We start from the raw sequence: 23220 nt of genomic DNA on the forward strand, positions 1-23220 counted from the left end.
AACATAATTAATTCCCTGCACCGTTTAGATCCAAACCACCCTGCTCTCAACATCCTTGTGCTCCAGAGTTTCAGACAACTAGGAACATCAGTAAGCAAGATGGGTCTTTCCTTGAAGTCGACATATGCAAATCTGTCGCCTGAGTGCACTTCTCAAAGGAAAAGTGCTGGGGACAGCCTAGAACATTTCTCATTATGAGCAGAAATAACCAAAATAGACCACTGTTGAAATACTATCAAGGGGAGAGAGCAGCCATCTTAGCATTTAAGCTGCTGCAAGACCCTGCTGTTCCATGTTAACAGATGAATTGGAATATCAACAAGTAAAAAAGCCCTCTTTTCAGGTGTATGAATTGTATGATACATGTTATGTTTGGAGATACATCAGGCAAGAATGGGGTTTGGAGAGAGAGAGAGAAAGCCATAGCAGGATGGGTTTGTGTTGTAAACTGGGGGGAAACACTATAAAATGAAAAGGTAAGTAACAAGTTTGATGGCTGAAATCCCTGTTGGGCAGCTACAAACATGTGCTCTATAATCCCTACATAACTTGGAGTTAAGGGAATATGTTTGTCTTGTGTGCTTTTGAATTGCCTCTCACTTGTGGTGACTAATACATATTGTCCATGAAATCCCCACTTACTGGGAAGCAGCCATTGTGATCGATGAGGGTCTATTCCGATGTCAATTGGTAAGCAGAAGACTGACATTTCTCCCATCACCGAGCACAAAGAGCAGATGTGACAAGAATCCTATTTCTGATGTCACAGCAGAGATGGTTCATGGAAAGGGGGACATTGGTCAGATGCTTCCTAAGCAACAGGAGAACAGGCTCCTATTAATCACAATGGCTACTTCCCAGTAAATTGAATCCAAACAAGATTCACTACAGAGTCTTTTCTAACTCCAACTAGATTCCAGACAATGTATTTGGGTTCTACATGGAAGAAATTATCTGCTACTTATCGTAGTAATCACTACTTATCACAGACCCATCTAAGGACAATAAAGTTAGTTTCTTTAGAAGGCCGATCCCAGACTCAAGAAGCCCCAGGACATTGGAATTCCATAATCCACTCAAGAAAGCATTGTTTCCTTTCATCCCGCCTCCCTTCCTTCTGATTTGCCAGAGCGCCGAGACGGCAGGAGCTTTCTGATAGGCTCCAGCGCGCCGCAGGAGCTCTGTGATTGGCTCTGGCGTGGGGGGGGGCGGCCGAGCCTCCTCCCAGCTGTTATCACGCCAGCCAATCACCGTCAAGCTGGGAGGAGGGTGGGGAGCGGGAATTTTGAAACTCACAAGTCTGTATTTCCTATAAAAATGCCATTTATTTCTGTAACCACATGCTCTGCTTGGCGAAAGATTGTGGCATTGCATCCTTTTCAGCTGAATTGCTAATAAAAACATCTTGGTGGCGCTTCTTCAACTTTGGTGAGACTCTTTTCTGGAAATTTAGGGAAATAAAATTGCTGAAAATCTGTCTTTGCTCGCCAAAGTAGCGATCCCTCTTTGGTGGGGTCTCAGGGTCTCTCCTCCTGGGGGTAGACCCTCCTAAAGCTGCTATCGACTTCAGTAATAGATGCCATGAAAGGCATCACCTGCCTCAAGTGCCTGATATGCCTTGTCAAAGCCTGACTCTAATTCTGGAAACTTTGTTCCTATGTGGTTTTTCTTTGATTGTCTCAGGGTGGTAATATTGGCAAAGTGATTGGTTTATAAATCCAATAATGTTGGGGAGTTTCACTTTTCCATTAACTGTGCCATAAGCCACATTCTAGTAGATGTGCCAGCAGCCCTTAATTGGGTGAATAGTGAATCTGAGAGGCATAGACTGGATGGTGAATTTTGAAAGGCAAAATATGTCTTCCCTAACTGCAGAATGTGTGTCCCTGCCACTTCCCTGCTCATTGGGTTGTATGTGCTTCATCTTCTGTTTCATTGGAGGCTGAAATTCTAATTTATGATAGCTTTGTTTTCCCAGCCTTGTAACAGAAACCAAGCAATCGTGTGCTAAAGAGCTAATTATTTTTGTGGAGGAAAATAGATAATGTGGCTAAATGCAGAACAGATGCTGTGTATTTGTCACTGAATGATGGAAACATTTGTTAGCTGTGTTCATAGGCTGCATGAATTTTTACACTGGTGAGCTTATCCGCTTCTTGCCCATGTGTGAAAATTGGGCATGGAAGCTTCTCAATCAAATTCAGGGAAACATGCTTAATGGGTTGGGAAGTTCATTTCTTACAGATGACAGGTGGTAGCAACTAGTTTTCTTTGGTGAAAATGTGAAGTCCCTCTACTCACTTTTAAGCCAATTACTGGTATTGGAAAAAGAGAAAGAAGCTTTTTTTTAAATGAAATGAATATGTTTTGATTTTCAGTTTACATATTAATAAAAACAGTGGAACAAATCTGTATACATATATATATATGCATGAACCAATACAATACTTCCTAACATCTATACAATATTCATATTTGGTTATACTCTTCCCCTCCTCCCACTCCTCCCAATTTAGAAGCTTTTAACAGGCAGATGAGGAGTAGAAGTAGCATGTTTATGTACAGTTGTATTCTTATGTTGTTAGCCGAAGGACTGGCAAAGTTGGAGAGTCATTCTAGCTTCTGTTGGAGTTCTGGAGTGATGCTTGTCCACTTATGGTATATATATAGTTCATATATGCCACAATCTGGTTGAGCTTTTGCTTCTCCACTTATAGTGGCTTAATTGCCAAGGAGTTGTGATCAAACTTTGGGAGGAATTCAGGAAGCTCCAGCCAATACAATGGGTTTACTTTGATAGATCAGACCTCAAATTGATGTTACAAAACTTTATCCAATGTATTTCCAAAACTATAGTTTGTAAAGGCAGATGTCCTAGAGGGCGTGCCGCCTGTTTTCTCTTTGGGCTATATGAATGGATAGTAGCTGTGACCCCCAACTGATAATCAAGCTGGAAACAAGAACCAGAGGGGCCAATCTTCCATTGAAATATAATCAAGCACTTTCAGAAATCACAAAACAATGAAAAAAACACACACCCAACCATTTTTTTTTATCATGAAGAGAGCTCCAGTACCCTTCCTACCAAGGGAGGGGGTCACTATTATTTATTTATTTATTTATTTATTTATTTATTTACTCTATTTATACTCCGCCTTTCTCTACCCCAAGGGGGACTCAAGGCAATTATTCAATGACTTAAACACATACAACATTAAGTTTGAAATCCATTGAATATTTAAAAAATTAAAAATTACATTCAATATTAAAATCACGCCATCCACTGCCCGTTGTCTTGTTTCCTCACTGCCACAAAGCCCACTTCTGTCCTGGCCTGGGTGGGCTTAGTTGTCCCATTTGAGGGGAGGGGTTGCCTTAACTGGAAAAAAAAACACCCTTTCTTGTGTTTCTGAAATGTGGAGATCATTTTATTATAGCATGTTACAAACCAGATTGAAATGAATCTAGATCAGAGATTTTCAAACTTTTTCAGCCGCAGAGCCCTTTTTGAAGTAAAAGTTTCTCATGGAGCTCCAAGAAATGTTTATATGTTATATTATATATAGTGTGTATATATATTAGGCATAGACAGGACCAGTGACAGATGGATGGAGAGTGTGTGAACTAATTCAAGCTTTCCAAAAAGGAAGGAAGGAAGGGAAGGGAAGGAAAAAGGAAACAAGAAAGGAAACAAGAAAGGAAATGAAAAAGCAAGGAAAAAGGGGGGAAAGGATAGGAAAGGAGAAAAGGAAAGAAAAAGGAAAGGAGAAAGGAAAAAGGATAGGAAAGGAGAAAGGAAAAAGGATAGGAAAGGAGAAAAGAGAAAGGAAAGGAGAAAGGGAAAAGGAAAGGAGAAAGGGAAAAGGAAAGGAGAAAGGGAAAAGGAAAAGGAAAGGAGAAAGGGAAAAGGATAGGAAAGGAGAAAAGAGAAAGGAAAGGAAAGGAAAAGGAAAGGAGAAAAAGGAAAGGAAAGAAGAAAGAAAATATTTAAAATGAATAACATTTTTGGAAGCAAAGAAGGGGGGGATGATCTGGGTGGCAAGGAAAAGAGCCTGGGTGGCAAGGGAGGTGGGGGAGAAATGCACTGTGCCCCAGGAGGATGCTTCTACTGCTGCTGCTGTTGCTGTTGGTTTTGGCAGCTCAAAACTTTAATTTCCCTGCATTTCTCTAGAGGAAGAAAGAGGAGGAGGTGGGAAGCAGCATGGCGCCACAGAGCCCCTCACTATCACCTATGGAGCCGCAAGGACTCCATGGAGCACAGTTTGAGAACTCCTGATCTAGATAATCCATCTCATCTGGAAACAGCCATAATTTAGATGTCCTCACCCATTCCAGCCCTTTGCACAAGGAGGGAATACTAGAGATTAGCAGGATATTATTGAAATGGATTTCTGCTTTTCTAGAGCTTTGTATTGCATAGGGTGCTTTGCTTTCTTGCCTAGAAGCCCTCCATTTGAAGAGAGCCAGATCCCTTTACCCAAGCAGCCCCAAAACTCCAAGCCCTAGGCATTCTGCCACTCACCCTGCCTTTGTTCCCCCAATATTTCCCTTGCTGGATTGGGTTCCTGTCCATCAGGGCAATGACTTGAATGCGGGTTATGACGGCGTTGTTATGTGGGCTCTTTAGTTTTGGTATGTGCTAACCTAACTTTAATTCAGTGTTGATAAAGACAGTTTAAAAACAACAATAATAGTTTCATTAAAATTCTAACTTATCTCTTTTAACCCCCAAATCATAGGCACCTCTCTCTTCTTCCTCAGATTAAAAACCCTATCTCTATTGGCTCAAGTTTCAACTCCAGACCTTGTCAATGCCAAATCAAACCATGTCTGAATCTCACAGAGGCAAACCTATGCCTTGTGATACATTCTGTTCCCCCATCATATCCTCCCTTAGCCATGATTGGCTGCCTTCATCTTAAGCCAGCCTATTGCCTCCTTTAGAACAGGGGAAGACTCTGGTACTTTGATCAGAGTCAAGACTGGGAATTCTAGCCAATGGGCTACATGTGGGCTGGTAAAATGTCCAATGTGGCTCCAGGGATTCTCCCAAAGCCCCATCCCCTTCATCACCACTGGAAACAGCACAAAATATTGACCAAACCATGGACAATCACTCCCATGAGGTCTCAATTGTTCATTTTAACGTTACTGCACCAAACAACCTGAATGTATGTGTGTGGGAATGTATGTGTGTGGGACAAACAAAAATGGGAAATTACCTATCAGTCACTTCTGGTTTAGAGAAAGAGGTTAGGTACCACTGGAAGAGATCTCAGAAGTGTGATAGAAAATGAACAATGTGCAGTCTAGTCATTTTGCAATTTATCACTATAATTACATCGTTCACATGATACAATTATATTGCTTTGAATACATTTTAATTACCACGGCAACTTCCTATAGCAATTAGGGGTTTGCAGTTTAGTGGGAGAGGCATTTAGAATTCTTTCACAAGGAGCTCCTCTGGTTCCTCTGACCTAGAGTACATCTATACTAAGGGACCTCAAACTAAGGCTCGTGGGCTGCATACAGCCCTCCAAGGTCATTTACTCTGTCCCACCCTCATTGAACCATGACAGTTCATATCGTGTCAAACTGTATTAATTCTACAGTGAAAATGTATCCCAAATTATAAGCCCAGGAGTCCATAGGATGGAACCATGGCAGTTGAAGTGGATTCATAGTATAGCATGAAAGAGTCCCTTTGGATGTGGCAGAATACATCAGAAAGGCACAGTGGTCCTTCAGTAAATGTCATTCCACTCTTTGTTCAACACCCCTCCCTCCTCACCTTCTGGTACAGCAGAATAAAGATGGTGAACAATGGCTTCTACATATTTATAACTGCCATAAATCTTTTTCCTCTCAGAAAATTTACAAAATATAAAACAGTGTTCTGTGATATTTGACATTGTATTTGATGCAATATAATCTGTCCTCTGAGAGCTTATATTTTAAAGAAAATAGAGTGGGATTGTGTGGGAGCGCTTGTGATTTGGCTGGTAATAAGCTTTCCTAAATGGCTCTGATTTAGAGCAAGAAATCAATACTACCAGCCAAACCCACAGCCAAAGCATTTGGATGGGAGCCAATTTAATACAACTAAAACAGATGGGACTAAATTTGTTTTAAATCTTAAGTATTTGATTTCAGGTAGGTTTGTGTATTGGACTGGAAGTTACTAGAAATCTGTCTGCAGTAGGATTTGACTGCATATTCTTATGAAATATAGCCTGCAGCATCTAGTGTTTGGTTGTAAAAAAAAGTTCTAAGTAACTTTGTTGGCAGAGTGATGTAATCTACAAAGCTAGTAAATTTAATAAGCACTACCACAATTCCCAAACTTGTGCAGAAATCAAAAGCTACATACCTGAACTCTAAAAGCATGTCAGTAAACAGACATACAATAGACACTCAACATTTGCTGGGTGAAGGGTGCAAGACCCCCACTAATGTGGAAACAGCGCAAAATTTTGAAAAACTCCATATATTTTTTAACCAGAGTAATTTATTTTATTTATTTATTATTTATTATTTATCTCTAGGTCCTCCAGCACAACTTTATCTTTGACATCTGCTGGAGGTTTCTCATAAAGTTATGTCGGGATAGCCAGAGACTCCTAAAGAGAATATATTAATCAAATCTGTGAATAAACAAAATCTCAAATGTCAGACCTACAAATGTTATTATTATTTACATTCTGGTCTTCTCACCCCAAAGGGGACTCAGTGTGGATCACAGAACACATATATGGCAAACATTCAATGCAGTTACACACTGACAGGACAGACACATTACACAGATAGAGGTATGCAGGCTTTTCCTATCTTCAGTGTCTTGGAGGTTGTGCTCGATTCCAGCCACCGGGGTGGGGGGGGGGGGAGTGTGTGCAGTCACTTCATTCACTATGCCAGAGAGTCCTGTTCATAAACTTCCTTCTTTTTGATTGAATCGCTGGCTTTCTGGTACAGCAGAGTCTCGCTTATCCCTTCACTCATCCAACGTTCTGTATTATCCAACACCATCTGCCTCCCACCCGAATCCACAGGTGTTTCAATACATTGCAATGTTTTGGTGCCAAATTTATAGATACAGTAATTACTACATAACATTACCATGTATTGAACTGCTTTTTCTGTTGATTTGTTGTAAAACATGACGTTTTGGTGCTTAATTTGTAAAATCATAATGTAATTTGATGTTTAATAGGCATTTCCTTAATCCCTTCTTATTAGCCAACATTTTGCTTATCCAATATTCTGCCAGCCTGTTTATGTTGGAAAAGCGAGACTCTACTGTATTTCCTTATGGTGCCATTAAAATACCTCCCCACCAAGCGGCACCTATTTATCTACTCACAGCTGTTTTCAATCTGCTAAGTAGGCAGTGAGCTGGGCTGAAGGTCAGGTGCTTACCTCTGACCCAGTCTTCAAACTGCAAACCTGTTGATTGGTAAGATTTATTGTAGCTGGTAGTTAATCTACTGTGCTAAAGCCTGGCCCAAATAATCAGCCTTCCAAATGTGGAGGGCTGATTATATATACTTCATAAGCAAAGTGAACAAAATTGAGAAATAGAATAATAATAATAATAATAATAATAATAATAACAACAACAACAACAACAACAACAACAACAACAACAACAACAACAACAACAACTTATATCCCACCCCCTCTCCCCAGAGGACTCAGGGTAGCTTACAACACAAATAACATAATAAGTACAATACAATGAAATACATGTTGTTGTTGTTCATTCATTCAGTCGTCTCCGACTCTTTGTGATTTCATGGACCAGCCCACGCCAGAGCTCCCTGTCGGCCATCACCACCCCCAGCTCCTTCAAGGTCAGTCCAGTCACTTCAAGGATACCATCCATCCATCTTGCCCTTGGTTGGCCCCTCTTCCTTTTACCTTCCACTTTCCCCAGCATAATTGTCTTCTCCAGGCTTTGCTGTCTCCTCATGATACTCTCCAAAGTACTTCAACTTTGTCTCTAGTATCCTTCCCTCCAATGAGCAGAACCAGAGTAAACACATCCAACAGTATGAAAAACAAAATACAGCACAATCAAGTAGCAAAAAAATATTTTGCAAGTATGATCACTTGCAAAAAAAAAATCACCAAATCAGGCAATTATAAAAACCCAATAAGATCAGTGGGACTCAAGAGGTTGGTCCTGATTCTTGGAGGGTTTCCAGAAAGAAAATCATTTATGATTGTGAATAGGCAAACAAATTGTACCATTCCATGGGGCATTGGGAAAATATGACTTGTTACATCAGACAGATTTTTTTTTACATCAGACAGATTTTGAAATACTGAATTATCTAACTCTGTTCTTTTCAGTTGTTCATCGTTCTTGTAAGATCCAGGCTTTCATAATATGAAATAAGGCACCATCTAGTGGCAAGTGAAACTATTTTAAAGAAATGCATATTTTCAAATTACAACTACTATTTTTTACTATATGAATCTTATCTAAGAGATTCTTGTAGCAGATACATTTTTGAATACAGATACGAAATGTAGGCAGTATCAACTTACATGTGAAAGTGTCTGGTTTAGAGGTTGTTGTTATGATTGCCATCAATCAACTTCACCTTAGGATGACACTATGAATGAAAGACCTCCAAGTCACCCTGGGATCAAAACTTCTGTTCAGGTTTTGCCTATGGGTTCCTTGACTGAGTCCCTTCATCTGGAATGTGGTCTTTTTCTTTCCTTTTTTTTTCAACGTTAACAAGCATCATTGTCATGTTTTCTCATCATACCTGCAAAGTATGACAGTCTCTGTTTAAGTTAAGAGAAGTAATCTGTAAACTTTCCACAAGTGTCTGCTTGCAAGCCATTCCTCTTTCATTTCATAAAACTAGATCATTAGCATATAACTGTATTTTGTTACCCCAGTTATTTCAACTATCTTGTTAATTACCATTCTCAAGGGTTCAGTGCACAGGTCAGAAGATAAAAGTGAAAGTCTTAGAACTGAAAAACAATTGGAAATATTGTCTCTTAATCATCAATCTAGATTTTAGGTAGCTGAGCAAACCATCAGTTTTACCATTGATGCAGTTTCTCAAGTCGCTCCTGACACGAAGAAAAAATCAAGCCTTGTTTCTGTAACAATTCAATTTTTTCAAAATCCAGTTATCAAAGAATCCAAACCTACAGACCTATTTTGTTCATAACTCCAAACCTATTTTGTTCATAACTTGGGACTTCCTATATTTGCATTCTTACATTCTTTTCAAATATGTTTGGATTTTCTATAATGTATAGTAATTCAATAAATCTAGTATCTTCATTGCTTTTAAAATGAAATTATACACCTCTGCCCTGCGCAGCCATATGAAAGGTAACAGAGAGATGGCAAGATTTATATTTCTCTTAACTCCAATATCAATGCATCTATTTCATATGGAGGCAGTTGTGTGAAATAAGATTTCCATGCAAACTATTCTGAAAAATATGGTTGAGCAAGTTTCCTTATGGCAAATCAGTGTAGAAAAGTACTGGAGATTCTCCTATATCTTTAGCATTTGATTATTTCAGACATCTATAATATTGTTATTACTTCCTACAATTTCATATAAATGCCCTGTTTGAAAAATTAGACATTATGGATACTTCACTAATAGAAATGGAAAGTTGGCTGCTGTGTTCTTATTCATTTCAGGATGCCTCTGAAAATTTTCAGAACTATTTTTCAGAAAATTTGTTTTTGAAGTCGTTTGGTCTGTACACTGATGAAATACTCTCATGCTTGCTATTCTTCCATTTATCAATATATAGCTTATGAATCTGCCTTAGGTCTCGAGCAAACAAACGAAAAGCACTATTGTTCATCAATTCCTCCCAGTTTTCCAATTTCCTTCTGCTGCTGTGAGCCAGCCTTGTGCCCAATCCCATATCGATTCAGAGAGTCAACATCAAGGGGAAAGAGCATGTATTTATGCAAACTATTCACAGGATGCGAATATTCAATTTCTAAGAAATTTCTGTACAGAGGCTAATTCTTTTATGCATTTAATATAACTGCGGTTATGTGTTTTGCCACGTGGATCATCCACTTTAAGGAAATAATTGCATCATTCCCCTGAAAGTCAGGGGAGGGATCCTATTTAGTTTTCAAACTGAAACCTGCTTGTATCAATAAAATATTTCATTTGAACGGAACATCATGTCTGTGAATATGTTATTATTTATTTCCTTTTCAAGAATGCATCTTATTACCTTCTGGGATTTTTTCAATTCATTGAAATGTTAGGGGAGAAATTCAAAAACAAAAAAGCAGTCTGCTATAAACTTTTTCCCTATGCAGTTCTCTTGCCTTCTTGCTTCCTTCGCCCTGAGGCATAACTGTTTCACAACCACGTCTTGGTCTATGTTTTGTCTGAGCAAAGATTTAATTACAACGTGATACTACGCGTGGGCGCTCGGCATTAAGTATTGTTCAGTGGCAGCATACTTCTGAGAAGTTATGAGAGGGCTGCAATTTAAACCACAAAATGTTATCCTCCTTCACTGAATTCTACAGTATTTAAATATAAGAAATTATTCAATTGGCTCCCCATTTTGTAATAGGACTTTATTATCATAAAACAATGAAAGCTTTCTCAGATACCTGTTACATTTTGTATCAATTCCTTCCTTCCGTTCATTAAGCTCTGATCATAAAAGTTGTTGTGTTTCTTTGATTATATTCATACTTCGCTTTCCGCATTGGGACATATAGTAACTAGCAATTTAAAAACAATATGGTTAAAACGTATAAAACGTAAATATTAAAATAGTATTAAACTAAAACAATTATTAAAACAATGCAATCAAAATATAAATAGAAAATGCATAAAAATGGTATTAAAAACAATTCAGCATGACTATTGCATTTCTGTTTTAGAAGCCTTTCTGAACAAAAAAGCTTTTGGTGTAACCTTGGAAAGACAAGGAGTTCTCATTTCATTTCTTTAAATCAGCTTTCTTACCTATCTGCTCTATTTCTTTTTCATTTATTCTGAGCTAGGTTTTTGTTCTGCTGTTTTACTATGAAATTGCTCTGCGTTGTTTCATAACTTATAAACTCTATATAGTTGTTCCTTCATATCCACAAATTCTGCATAAACAAATTCAACCGTCTATAACTTGAAAATATTTTTTCCTCCTGCAAGCTTTTGCTGTTTTGTATGAGGGATATCATTTTACTAGGCCATTGTATCTAATGGAATTTGAGCATCCACAGATTGTGGTATCCATAGAGGTCCTGGAACCAAATTCCAGCTGATACCAATAGATCAGTGGTTGTCAAGCTGTGGGTCCCCAGGTGTTTTGGCCTACAACTCCCATAAACCCCAGCCAGTTTACCAGTTGTTAGGATTTCTGGGAGTTGAAGGCCAAAACTTCTGGGGACCCAGAGGTTGAGAACCACTGCAATATATATTTTCCTTTAACTAGCTCCTGCCCACAAACAAACAAAACTAACATTCATTCATTTTCCACCATGCTCTAGATTTCTAGGTTGGCATTCAGGCCATTCCATACCATTGAGACATGGCAGTTAATGTAGTGTCAAACTGCATAAATTGCACAGAGATTTTATGTAGCAACTGTTTTTCTCCTTTTTCCAAATTCACTAAGTAGCTGGAGTGTTGTGTGGTTTCCAGGCTGTATTTTCCTAGCAGCATTTCTCTTGATGTTTCACTTGCACTTGTAGCTGGCATCTTCAGAGGACCCTCCGAAGATGCCAGATCCTCTAAAGATGCCAGCCACAGATGCAGGCGAAACATTAGGAGAAAATTCTGCTAGAACATGACCATACAGCCCAGAAGCCATACAACACTCCAGTGATTCCAGTGTGAAAGCCTTTGACAATCCCCTAACTGGTTGTTTTTCTGTTATTGTGTGCTTCGGGGCACTTACTATTGGCATAGCCCTGGATTACGATTGTGGATGGCATGGTTTTGGTAATGCTTGTAATGTTTTTAACTGTTTTAATGTGTATTGATTTTAATATTAATTTAAATATTTATTTTAATTGTATGTTGCTTTCAAGGCATTGAATAGTTGCCTATGTTAAGCCACCTATGTGTAAAGCTACCCTTTGGGGTTGAGAAGGGCGGGGTATAAATATGGTCAATAAAAAAATCATTTCCACCTTATGACAACCCTAAACCTATCATGGGTTCTTTCAGCAAAACTTTCCTTCAAGATTTGTCTTTTTCTGAGGCTGAAAGAGTGAGGTTTTATGACTTAAGCGTAGATTTGGTTGTTACCATCCAATAATTATTTTATCTGTTGCAATAAAGTAAATCTTTATCTGCTCCATTGACCTTTCAGACAACAATATCTTTAGTTGATCTGACGGAACAAGAGCATGGCTATATTCAAAATTCTTCTCTACAGAATCTAAAAATATAAGTTTATTTCTTTATTTTCTGTGTTTGTATACCACCTTTCTCAGCCAATTGGCAACTCAGAGCGGTTTCCAACAAATCAGTATACGTAAAACATAATATAGATAAAAAACATTAAACAGTATAAGACATCACAAAAGCAATAAATATTATTGATCAAGCAGCCCTTTCTTATTATTTGCAAATTGTGCTTGGCCTTGACTCCAAAGGGGACTCATGCTTCCTTGCTTGGCTCATGATCTCTAATTCCACTGCTTGCCAAAATTATCTTGGAGGGCATTACTGAGAAGTTACTAGAGAGAGATGAGTTAATCAGCATCGCCTGCTGGAATAGGTATCATGAAAGTGTGTGGAGGTGTTACAATAATCCCTAAGTATGGTGTTTAAGTGCATTTGGGAGAGGGGGGAGTCCATCGCTTTCAGATTATAGAACTCCCTCCCACAGGAGGTTCATTGTGGATGGCGTGGTTTCCTTTTCCTTTGGTGATAGGCAAAGACCTTTTTACTTAGGTGTTTGACTTATAATTTGTGCGATTAAAGAGCATTTACTGGGCTGGTGTCTTTAATCTGTCATTTTCAAACTATGTTTCGATTGTATGTTGTTTTAACTTAATGTTAATATTTAAAATCTTTATATGAATAATTGTTTAATCGATAAATTTTTAAAAAATCTTTGGAAGCTTTGGATCCTGCAAAAGGGAAAAGGTAAAATATAAAATGATCTATAGATAGGAGAAAGCTATCAGATTTCCAGAAGGGTCCATATCTCCAAAATGTTAAGAGCCACTAATCTAGGCCTACTATAAATTGGTCTCAGAGCCAGAAAAAATTTAAAACGGCCATGATGACCCTAGTATAGATGATAACCCCGTGAAAGGCTTTCATGGCCAGAATCACTAAGTTGTTGTAGGTTTTTCGGACTGTATGGTCATGTTCTAGAAGCATTCTCTCCTGAAGTTTTGCCTACATCTATGGCAGGCATCAGGTGAAACATCAGGAGAGAATGCTTCTAGAACATGGCCATACCGCTCAAAAAACCTACAACAACCCGATGATATCCCTCTTTGTGACAGAGATACAGGGGATGCTCCACTACTGAATGATCATGATTTCTCGGTTATTTTTGATAACACAAGTTGAATATCCCTTATTCAAAATGTTTGGACCAAGATTTCAGAATTTGTTTGATTTTGGAAAATGTATATTACCACATACATGCATCATGACATATCTTGGATGTGGGACTTAAGACTAAAAACAAAATGCATTTATGTTTCATATCCACTTTACATACACCCTGAAGATAATATTTTCCTTAAGATGCAAATATGGCACTGCTCTTGCATTAAACTGTAGGGTAGCTGTGGAGATAGTATTGATAGGCAGCCTGTCATCAGCACTATATCTCTTCATGCCTGAGCAAAATCTGGCACATGCTGAAAAGGATCGGTAGGTGTCCTCTGTAACTTGGATGGCATCCATATCATTATTGCCCACACTTATGGTTTCTATGTACCAAACACTGAAGCATGAAGTGGAACTTCCCAAGCATTTCAGATGAGTTTTTGTGCTGGACAGAATATTGTATATTCAGAGGAGAGGATTACCTTATGGGAGCACTTATTTTGTCTTAGACACAATGGGGTATGCATCCTATCATATAATTCATTGTCAGTTACAGTTATTTTTGGATGCTGCTATAATTGATTACTTAGTAAAAGCTCAGAACTGTCAAAAATCTGAATGGTTACTGATTAACCACTACTCTTTGGGCACCAAGTCATATACGAACTCAAATTCATCTCATCTTAAATGTACTTTTTGTTTGTACATAGGAAAACGCATACTCCTATAACAACGTAACTTGCATATTTATTGTGAGGCAGATGTAATGAATAGTTGATTATACATTTCAAAACTAGCTCCCTGATCCTATGGGCTTGCCTTGCCTTCCAGTGCATTGCCGCCTCCTATTCTCCAGGCACGTACTAGAATTCTTATCTGTTTACTTAGAACATTCACATACTTTCCCTTGTCATTAGATTTGAGAACAACATGTACATGTTTTCTCATGATGACTAATGGTCTTCTCCCTATGCTTCCCCATACATTTCAACTGACCATGTTTCCTGTAATTTCTCTCCCTGACAAAGCAGACTCCGTTTATCTCATGTTTTGCTTTGAGAATTGCCTGCCTGATCATTTTGTTCTTGGATGTGCCACTCTTTAAGGTTTAGCTTCCACTCCAGTTCAGCCCCAGAGAAGTGAATAACTTGCACAACTCAACTCCCAGTGTTTATCAGAATTCATACTAAGAATTTTGTATCCTGTGGGTATGTTCAGATGTACGCAGATGATGTCCAACTCTGTCACTCCTTCCCACCTGCTACTAAGGAGGCCGTCGAAGTCCTGAACCGGTGCCTGGCCGCTGTAATGGTCTGGATGAGGGCGAACAAACTGAAACTAAATCCAGACAAGACAGAGGTACTCCTGGTCAGTCGCAAGGCCGAACAGGGTATAGGGTTACAGCCTGTGCTGGACGGGGTCGCACTCCCCTTGAAGGCGCAGGTTCGCAGCTTGGGTGTGACCCTGGACTCATCGCTGAGCCTGGAGCCTCAGGTTTCAGCGGTGACCAGGGGAGCATTTGCACAGCTTAGGCTCGTGCGCCAGCTGCGCCCGTATCTTGGGAAGTCTGACTTGGCCACGGTGGTACACGCTTTGGTCACATCCCGCCTCGACTACTGCAACGCTCTCTACGTGGGGCTGCCCTTGAAGACGGCCCGGAAGCTTCAGCTAGTCCAACGCGCGGCAGCCATGTTGTTAACGGGAGCAGGACGCAGAGAGCATACAACGCCCCTGCTGTCCCAGCTCCACTGGCTGCCGATTCGCTACCGGGCCCAATTTAAGGTGCTGGTGTTATCCTACAAAGCCCTGAACGGTTCCGGCCCAAAATACCTTGCAGACCGCATCTCGGCCTATGAGCCCACGAGGGCCTTGAGATCATCCGGGGAGGCCCTTCTCTCGGTCCCGCCTGCCTCACAGGCACGTCTGGCGGGGACGAGAGAGCGGGCCTTCTCGGTGGTGGCCCCCCGGCTGTGGAACACCCTCCCTGTTGAAGTTAGACAGGCACCCTCCTTGATGGCCTTTCGTAGGGGCCTGAAAACATGGCTCTTCGAGCAGGCCTTCAACTGAGTATATCCTGAAATGACACTGGAATGAACTAGGACTATGAATTCTGGCTATGACCCCAGGACTCGACGAAGCGGATTTTTAGTATAAGTATATGTTATGTTTGTATTGTCTGGTCTGTATTGTCGGAATTTATTGTACACTGTTCCTTTCATGTTGCTGTTCACCGCCCCGAGTCGCCCTCGGGCTGAGAGGGGCGGTCAATAAATGCAATAAATAAATAAATAAATAAATAAATAAATATTGGGGCTGGTCTTGGGTCCATCTCTCCAGATAGATGTGATGATCAGAAGTGCTTCCTACCAGCCTCAGCTGATACACCAGCTGCGCACTTCCATAGAATCATAGAGTTGGAAAAGACCTCATGGGCCATCCAGTCCAACCTCCTGCCAAGAAGCAGGAAAATCGCATTCAAAGCACCCCTGACAGATGGCCATCCAGCCTTTCTAGATCTGGAGGACGTAAAGATGGTGGTACACATGCTGGTAACCTCAAGAGATAGCCCATGCTTTACATTGGGCTATCTCTTTACCAAGTTCAAAAACCCCAATTACCAGTAGTTCAAAACATGGCAGCCAGAATACTTACAGGAATATCTAGGAATGGGTATATTACACTCTGGTTGCCAATTAGTTTTCAGACAAAGTACAAAGTGTTGGCTATAACCTTTTAAGCCCTCCATAGTTTGGGTCCAAGTTACCTGCAAGATTGCCGTCTCCCATACAATCTACACCTTAGGACACTTAGGGCCTCTGGGGGGCAACCATTCCAGCCAGAAAGAACCATCAGCAGACTTTTTCATCAGTTGTCTCAAGACTGTGAAATGACATCCCAGAAGAGATCTGAAAAGCTAAATGGGCTGTCAGCATTCAAGACAGAACTGAAGACCCATCTCTTCCAGTCAATTTTAAACAGTGAATTTTAACCTGTATTTTATTAGTATTGGTCTTTGTTGTGTGTATTTTGATTTATGCATTTTAATAGTGTTGTATTTGTCTGTCTGCTTTAACCATGTTATACCTCAAACCATATAAGAGGTAATATATAAATGCTTATATTTATTATGAATACTTTAAGTTTGTAGCTAGTTACAACTTGCAGTTTCACATGCTGCAGTATTCTGAACTACTATTCACAGATGATGGTGGTGATGATGTTACCCCTTGCTCTCCTTGCTTTTGAATGGATTGAAGACAGGTAATTGCCTAGTAATTTAATACAGCACTCAGAAAGTGGAGTAGAGATGTAAGTGATCTCTGTTGTTAGTGGAGGGGGAGAAAGATAAGTGTTACCTTAGTCAATGATCAATGAATATCTGATTGTTGAAGGTGTGTCCCTATATCTGTCACTGAAATGCCACTTGTATACTAACACCATTTTGATTCTTACAGGGACCGGAAGTAGAAGAAGCAATTTCTTCTGCCCTTCTACTGGCTTCATAGCTGTTGGAAGAATAGACTCAGTTGTCCCTGGTTCAACATTTCCTTCCTAGGTTCGGTCAAGTTCTTTTTGCTTAAAAACACTGTGTGCCCTTGCCAATTTATAACACATGTTGATCATGAAACACTAACAGAGTAAGGATAGTAAAATCCTAGCTAGGCCAGTCTAGTGACATTCTATGATGTGAGGAAACTGCAGAAACCTCTGAAAAATTCCTGTCACTCCCACATGTGCACATGTTTCAGCCATTATGAAATCTCTTTTTGAATGATTTTATCACACAGCTTTCAATGTATGCTGAATGCTTATTATGATTTAGTGGACACCTGGGAACAGCTCAAGAGGAAAACTTAAATTAGGGCAATAGCCCTTTAAATATCCTGAATAATTCCCCACCTCAGCACTATATAACACTTTTTGTTCCTGGGTTATAAATGTCATTTCCTAATTGGTTCTATCATTAAAACATGAAAAAGGTTTATTAAACATTTTGCAGCACATTTTGCTATAGTTTTTAAGGGAATACTTAGTCGAGATTTAACCAATTCAACATAGTTTGTAGCAATCACAAAAATGAAGTTTTTGGAGTATGACAAGTACTTTCAAAATAAGTACCACAAAATTAAAAGGAATAACACTTTCAAAGCAGGAACAGAAACATTTTCAAATTTTGTTACATAGTGTTATTATTTTTCTTCTTCCTTATCTGTGGAGATTATTGAGAAAGATATGGTGTAACACTGTTTAGGACTAGTTCCATTTGCTGGAATGTGCAGCAACAAGATCAACCAGTTTCTATTGATGCTTTCCATGGATGTAGAAATAACTCTTATAGGAGGGGACTCCGAATTAGCATTTTTGTTCTTGTGTATCTTTCCCCATTCATGAAAAGTGGCCTGCTCATATTTGTCAGAGTAGCGTTAGCAGCCCACAGAATGTCTCAGCCACTTTTACTCTCAATGTGATAAAAACTCAAAAAATACACGAGTCTGTTGCTTTAAGTAGAAACAAAAATATAGTTCTATTCACTGTAGAGCAAAAACACAAAGCAAAACAGAATTGTTCTCACCAATATACAACTAACAATATCTCCGATGAGTCTTCTTTACATGATGATATGCAAACATATAGCAAAATAATACAGTCTCTCTACTTAGTTATCAGTTGAATGTCCTTGTCTTGCCATAAACAAGCAGTTTCTCTGGCATTCCAAACTGCTTCGATCTTCAGCTTCAGGACGATGCATAACCACTCCCAGCAACAGCCAAAGGTTTTTTCAGCTCAAAACGAGCCATCAAGCTAAGACAAAATGCAAAGCTCAAAGCTTGCAAGTCTTAGTGGAACTGATAACACACCCAGTCAACCCGTGGCAGCTGTAACAGAAAAGCTTCTTATCCTCCGTTACTTAGAAAAAGCCTGTTGTAAACCCCTAGTAGCAACAATATTGTCCTCCCATTCCCAGTTAAGTTGGCATATTATAAAGGAAGATGTGCCTAAGTTCAAGTGATGCAATTCCGAAGTGTGTTTCATAATGCTATTTTAAATGGTGTCCATGTACTAGTGCTGGTTTTTGAGCTATCTTCTGCCACTATCTAGAAGTTGTCAAGCCACAGCACTTCCCTCCCTAAAGGTTTATGAGCAACAAGAAGACTTCAAGCAAGAAATATGATTTTTTATGATTTTTAAGCATTTTTCTCTCAAAGTTTTGCAATGTCAAAGCTACTGGAGGCTCCAGAAGGACCCAGCAGCAACTGTATTCCAAACTATATCAAAGCTATACTCTTTAATGTATAAAATTGATATTTCCTATGTAACTTGTATTGATTGTGTATTGTATCAATGTATAAATGTGTTAACTTGGATCAAATATATCCTGAAGGCAGCTGCTTCTCCAATGCCCCATTTGTATAAAATGCCAAATGAGAGACTCCGTCCTGGGCACACAGAAAACTGGGCAACTTGGAAGAAGCTGAACAGACTGCGCTCTGGCACCACGAGATGCAGAGCCAACCTTAAGAAATGGGGCTACAAAGTGGAATCCACGACATGCGAGAGTGAAGAAGAGCAAACCACAGACCACCTGCTGCAATACAACCTGAGCCCTGCCACATGCACAGTGGAGGACCTTCTTGCAGCAACACCAGAAGCACTCCAAAGGACATTTAATAGTCTGCAAACTCTTGCCAAGTCTGCAAACTTTGTGGTTTGTTTGTTTTTAATGCAATACAACTGTTTTGGTTCACTTCTGACACGATAAATAAATAAACTCTTGGGAATAGAGATGGCTGTACAATTAAAGAAAGGTCCCTCCAGCAATCTCCCATTTGTATTGCATATTGTAATATAATACAATATAGTACTACTAATAATAATACAATATACTACTATTAATAATATACTAATATAAATTATATATTATATATTACATGTAATATTACTAATAATATTACAGTATAGTTGTATAATACAATAAAGTAATGTATAATGCTATTATTGTGTTATGCTAATAATACAATATATTGTATATACATATAATATTGATAATAATATGTAATACAACATAATACTAATAATATAACATAATATTAATTACATATTACATGCAATATTACTGATAATATTACAGTATGGTGGCATGGTACAATATAGTAATAAATAATGCTAATATTGTGCTATGCTAAAAATATATATTGTATGTACATATAACTTGTAAGCTGCTCCTTTTGGGGTGAGAGAGGGTGGGGTATAAATGCAGTAAATAAATAGATAAAACTTTGTAAAATGACAGTTCTCATAATTCCGTAGAATTGAGCTATGGCAATTAAAGTGATCTCAAATTACATTAATTCTGCAATGTAGATACACTTCAGGTCTCTGTTTAGCCAGAACTTGCCTGGTCAGTTTTATCCCTCTGGTTAATGTTTTCCCAGAGCTCAGAAAAAGCCAGACAAGGAACTATCTCTTTAAGTCTGGCCATGCTTAGAGAAAATAACAAGGTCACAAGGTAACCATGTGATCTTAATTGATGAGTAAGAAATACTGTAGATATGTTAAAGGACAAAGAGCTGTTATTTTATATTACAGTAGAGCTTCGCTTATCCAACCTTCACTCACCCAACGTTCTGTATTATCCAATGCAGTCTGCCTTCCACCCAGATCCATAGCTGTTTCAATACATTGTGATGTTTTGGTGCTAAATTTTTAAATACTGCAATTACTACATAACATGTATTGAACTGCTTTTTTCTGTCGATTTGTTGTAAAACATGATATTTTGGTGCTTAATTTGTAAAATCATAACGTAATTTGATGTTTAATAGGCTTTTCCTTTATCCCTCCTTATTATCCAACATTTTCGTTTATCTAGACTCTACTGCAGTGGTTCTCAACTTGTGGGTCTCCAGGTGTTTTGCCCTACAACTCATAGAAATCCCAACCAGTTTACCTGCCATGTATCATGTTCTGCAGTTGATGGTGGTAGGCCTAGCAGTTCGTGATGGAAGGGTTAATGTAAGTCTTAGTTCTAAAGGGTTGAGTAATCTGTAAGTAAGAGTACATGGGTGAAGGCAATTAAGGGTGGAGGTATGCAAGGGATAGACTGCAGCTGGGTGTTTCTGGATAAAATGAGCTAGCCTTGGGACTGATCTTTGGGACAAAAGTATTTGTTTTATTTTGGTGGTAGATGCTGCTGGTTTTCCCCCAGGTTTGTGGATTTTTGGTATCCTGAACTGTCTCTTGAACCCTGGAACCTTGAATCTCTGGACTGGCTTTTGACTGTGGTATGGACCAGGGGTCCTCAAACTTTTTAAACAGAGGGCCAGGTCACAATCTCTCAAATTGTTGGAGGGCCGGATTATAATTTGGAAAAAAAAAACATGAACGAATTCCTATGCACATTGCACATATCTTATTTGTAGTGCAAAAAAACACTTTAAAACAATACAATAATTAAAATGAAGAATAATTGGAACAAATATAAGCTTATTAGTATTTCAATGGGAAGTGCGGACCTGCTTTGGGCTGATGAGATAGGATTGTTGTAGTTATTGTGTGTTTTCAATTTGTTTTAGACAGGTTGACCCTGACGAAGGACCAGGTAAATGACCTTGGGGGGCCATATTCAGCCCTCGGGCCTTAGTTTGAGGACCCTGGTATAAACTCTTGATCCCTGGACTTTGCTCACTGAACTCTTGTCATTTGACCACTGGACTGGACCTTTTGACTACGGAGTTATCTTGAACCTGTAACAGTGTTTGCTGTCAGTTTTTTATATTCTGTGGCCGAGTGCTATCTTTATGTTTTGGACTATTAAAACAGCCAGAAAGTAAGTGCTGTTTTAATTAAATTGTTTCAAACTGGCTGTTTGTTTGATTCACCTCTGCCTGAATAGAGGCAGAGCCCTTGCAACGTGACATTACCACCTGTTAAGATTTCTGGGAGTTGAAAGTCAACACATCTGGGGACCCACTTACTTACTTACTTAGGCGATCCCTCGTTGGATGAGTAAGATGGTCTTCCTTGATGACTATTTTTGTGGATTTGTAGGTGGCTGTGGAGCCCTATTCTTAACCTGCATCTTCTCCCACAGTGAAGGCATTGGTTTCCAGGTGGAAGGCGGTCCCGGTTGGGGTTGGCTTGACCCGCCTTCCTCCTGGCACATTTCTCTCTTTCACCCTCCACTCGTGCCTCCTCGAATTCTGCAGCACTGCTGGTCACAGCTGACCTCCAGCTGGAGCGCTCAAGGGCCAGGGCTTCCCAGTTCTCAGTGTCTATGTCAGAGTTTTTAAGGTTGGCGTTGAGGCCATCTTTAATCTCTTTTCCTGTCCACCAACATTCTGTTTTCCGTTCTTAAGTTCAGAGTAGAGCAACTGCTTTGGGAGATGGTGGTCGGGCATCCAGACAACGTGGCCGGCCCAGTGGAGTTGATGTTGGAGGACCATCGCTTCAATGTTGGTGGTCTTTGCTTCTTCCAGCACGCTGACGTTTGTCCGCTTGTCTTCCCAAGAGATTTCCGGGATTTTCTGGAGGCAGCACTGATGGAATAGTTCCAGAAGTTGCATGTGATGTCTGTAGACAGTCCACGTTTCGCAGGCATAGAGCAGGGTTGGGAGGACAATAGCTTTATAGACAAGCACCTTAGTATCCCTACGGATGTCCTGGTCCTCAAACACTCTCTGCTTCATTCGGGAAAATGCTGCACTCGCAGAGCTCAGGCGGTGTTGTATTTCGGGGACCCACAGGTTGAGAACCACTGCTCTACTATACTATAAAACTGCATTCATTCTACAAAAGGTTTGGGCAAACTTTGGCCCTCCAGGTGTTTTAGACTTCAACTCCTACAATTCCTAACAGCCTCAGGCCCCTTCCTTTTCCCCCTCAGCCGCTTAAGCTTAAAGTTTGCCCAAGCCTGTTCTACAGTGTATGCAGATCCGTCCTCCCAAAGTGAGACATGAGAGTGTTGGTCACTGCGAAGTGCTTTGGAGGAGATGTGGAAAAGAGTGAAGTTGGGCAGAGAGAGAGAGAGAGAGAGAGAGAGAGAGAGAGAGACCCTGTTGCTCCCTCTCCTCTTCAGAAAGAGAAACCAATGCAGCATCCCTTCTAGCTTTGCTTCTGCGAGGTTGACAGGAGGGAAGGAGAGAGGGCGGGCCAGGGATGGAGGAGGCTGGTGGCCCGCGAGCCCCCGTTGCCATGGGAACTGGCGCTGGGCTCGAGGAGGGGAGGGGGAGCCGGTCATGTGGCGAGCCAAGATGGCTACCAGAGCCTGAAAGGCGGCTGCTGAGCCGAGGCGGCGGGAAGAAGCGCCGGGAGAGCGAGGCGTCCCTCCGGCGGGCAACAGCTGTCTGAAGTTTCCTCGGCCAGAGCCACCGCCCAGCCTCCCCTGGGCCCGCCCACAAAGCCCCAAACGGAGCCCAGCCCCTCACCATCCCCACCCGGCGCCTCTTCAGGCGAGAGAACTTTTATTGCAGCCGCCGCTCTTTGTGCGCCTGGTTGGCTTCCTCGGCTGCGCGTCTAGGGAGGCGCGGAGCCCGTGCCCTCCGCCTCGCCGCGCCTTCGCCATGGCCCTGACCCTCTTCGGTGAGTCACAGCGCTCGGCTCGGGGGCAAAAGGGGGAGAGGGCGCGCCTGGGTCTGGGGACGGGGTGGGCTCGCCATGGAAGGCGCGGGCTGCGTCC

At 40.4% G+C, this 23220-nt stretch overlaps 1 protein-coding gene across 2 annotated transcripts in view; it reads left to right on the plus strand.

Annotated features, from left to right (window-relative positions):
* The first annotated feature begins 22771 nt into the window (after positions 1 to 22771).
* CHN1 (chimerin 1) overlaps positions 22772 to 23220 on the plus strand; it is a 136802-nt gene continuing 136353 nt past the window's right edge. The window contains exon 1 of one of the 2 annotated variants that reach the window (XM_060779405.2): positions 22772 to 23123. In XM_060779405.2, the coding sequence (XP_060635388.2) occupies positions 23105 to 23123 (19 nt within the window). In that variant the 5' untranslated portion in view covers positions 22772 to 23104. The remainder of the gene's footprint in view (positions 23124 to 23220) is intronic. The other variant, XM_060779396.2, reaches the window with a different exon arrangement.

This window comes from Anolis sagrei, chromosome 1 (assembly GCF_037176765.1).
Source record: "Anolis sagrei isolate rAnoSag1 chromosome 1, rAnoSag1.mat, whole genome shotgun sequence".
NCBI lineage: Eukaryota > Metazoa > Chordata > Lepidosauria > Squamata > Dactyloidae > Anolis > Anolis sagrei.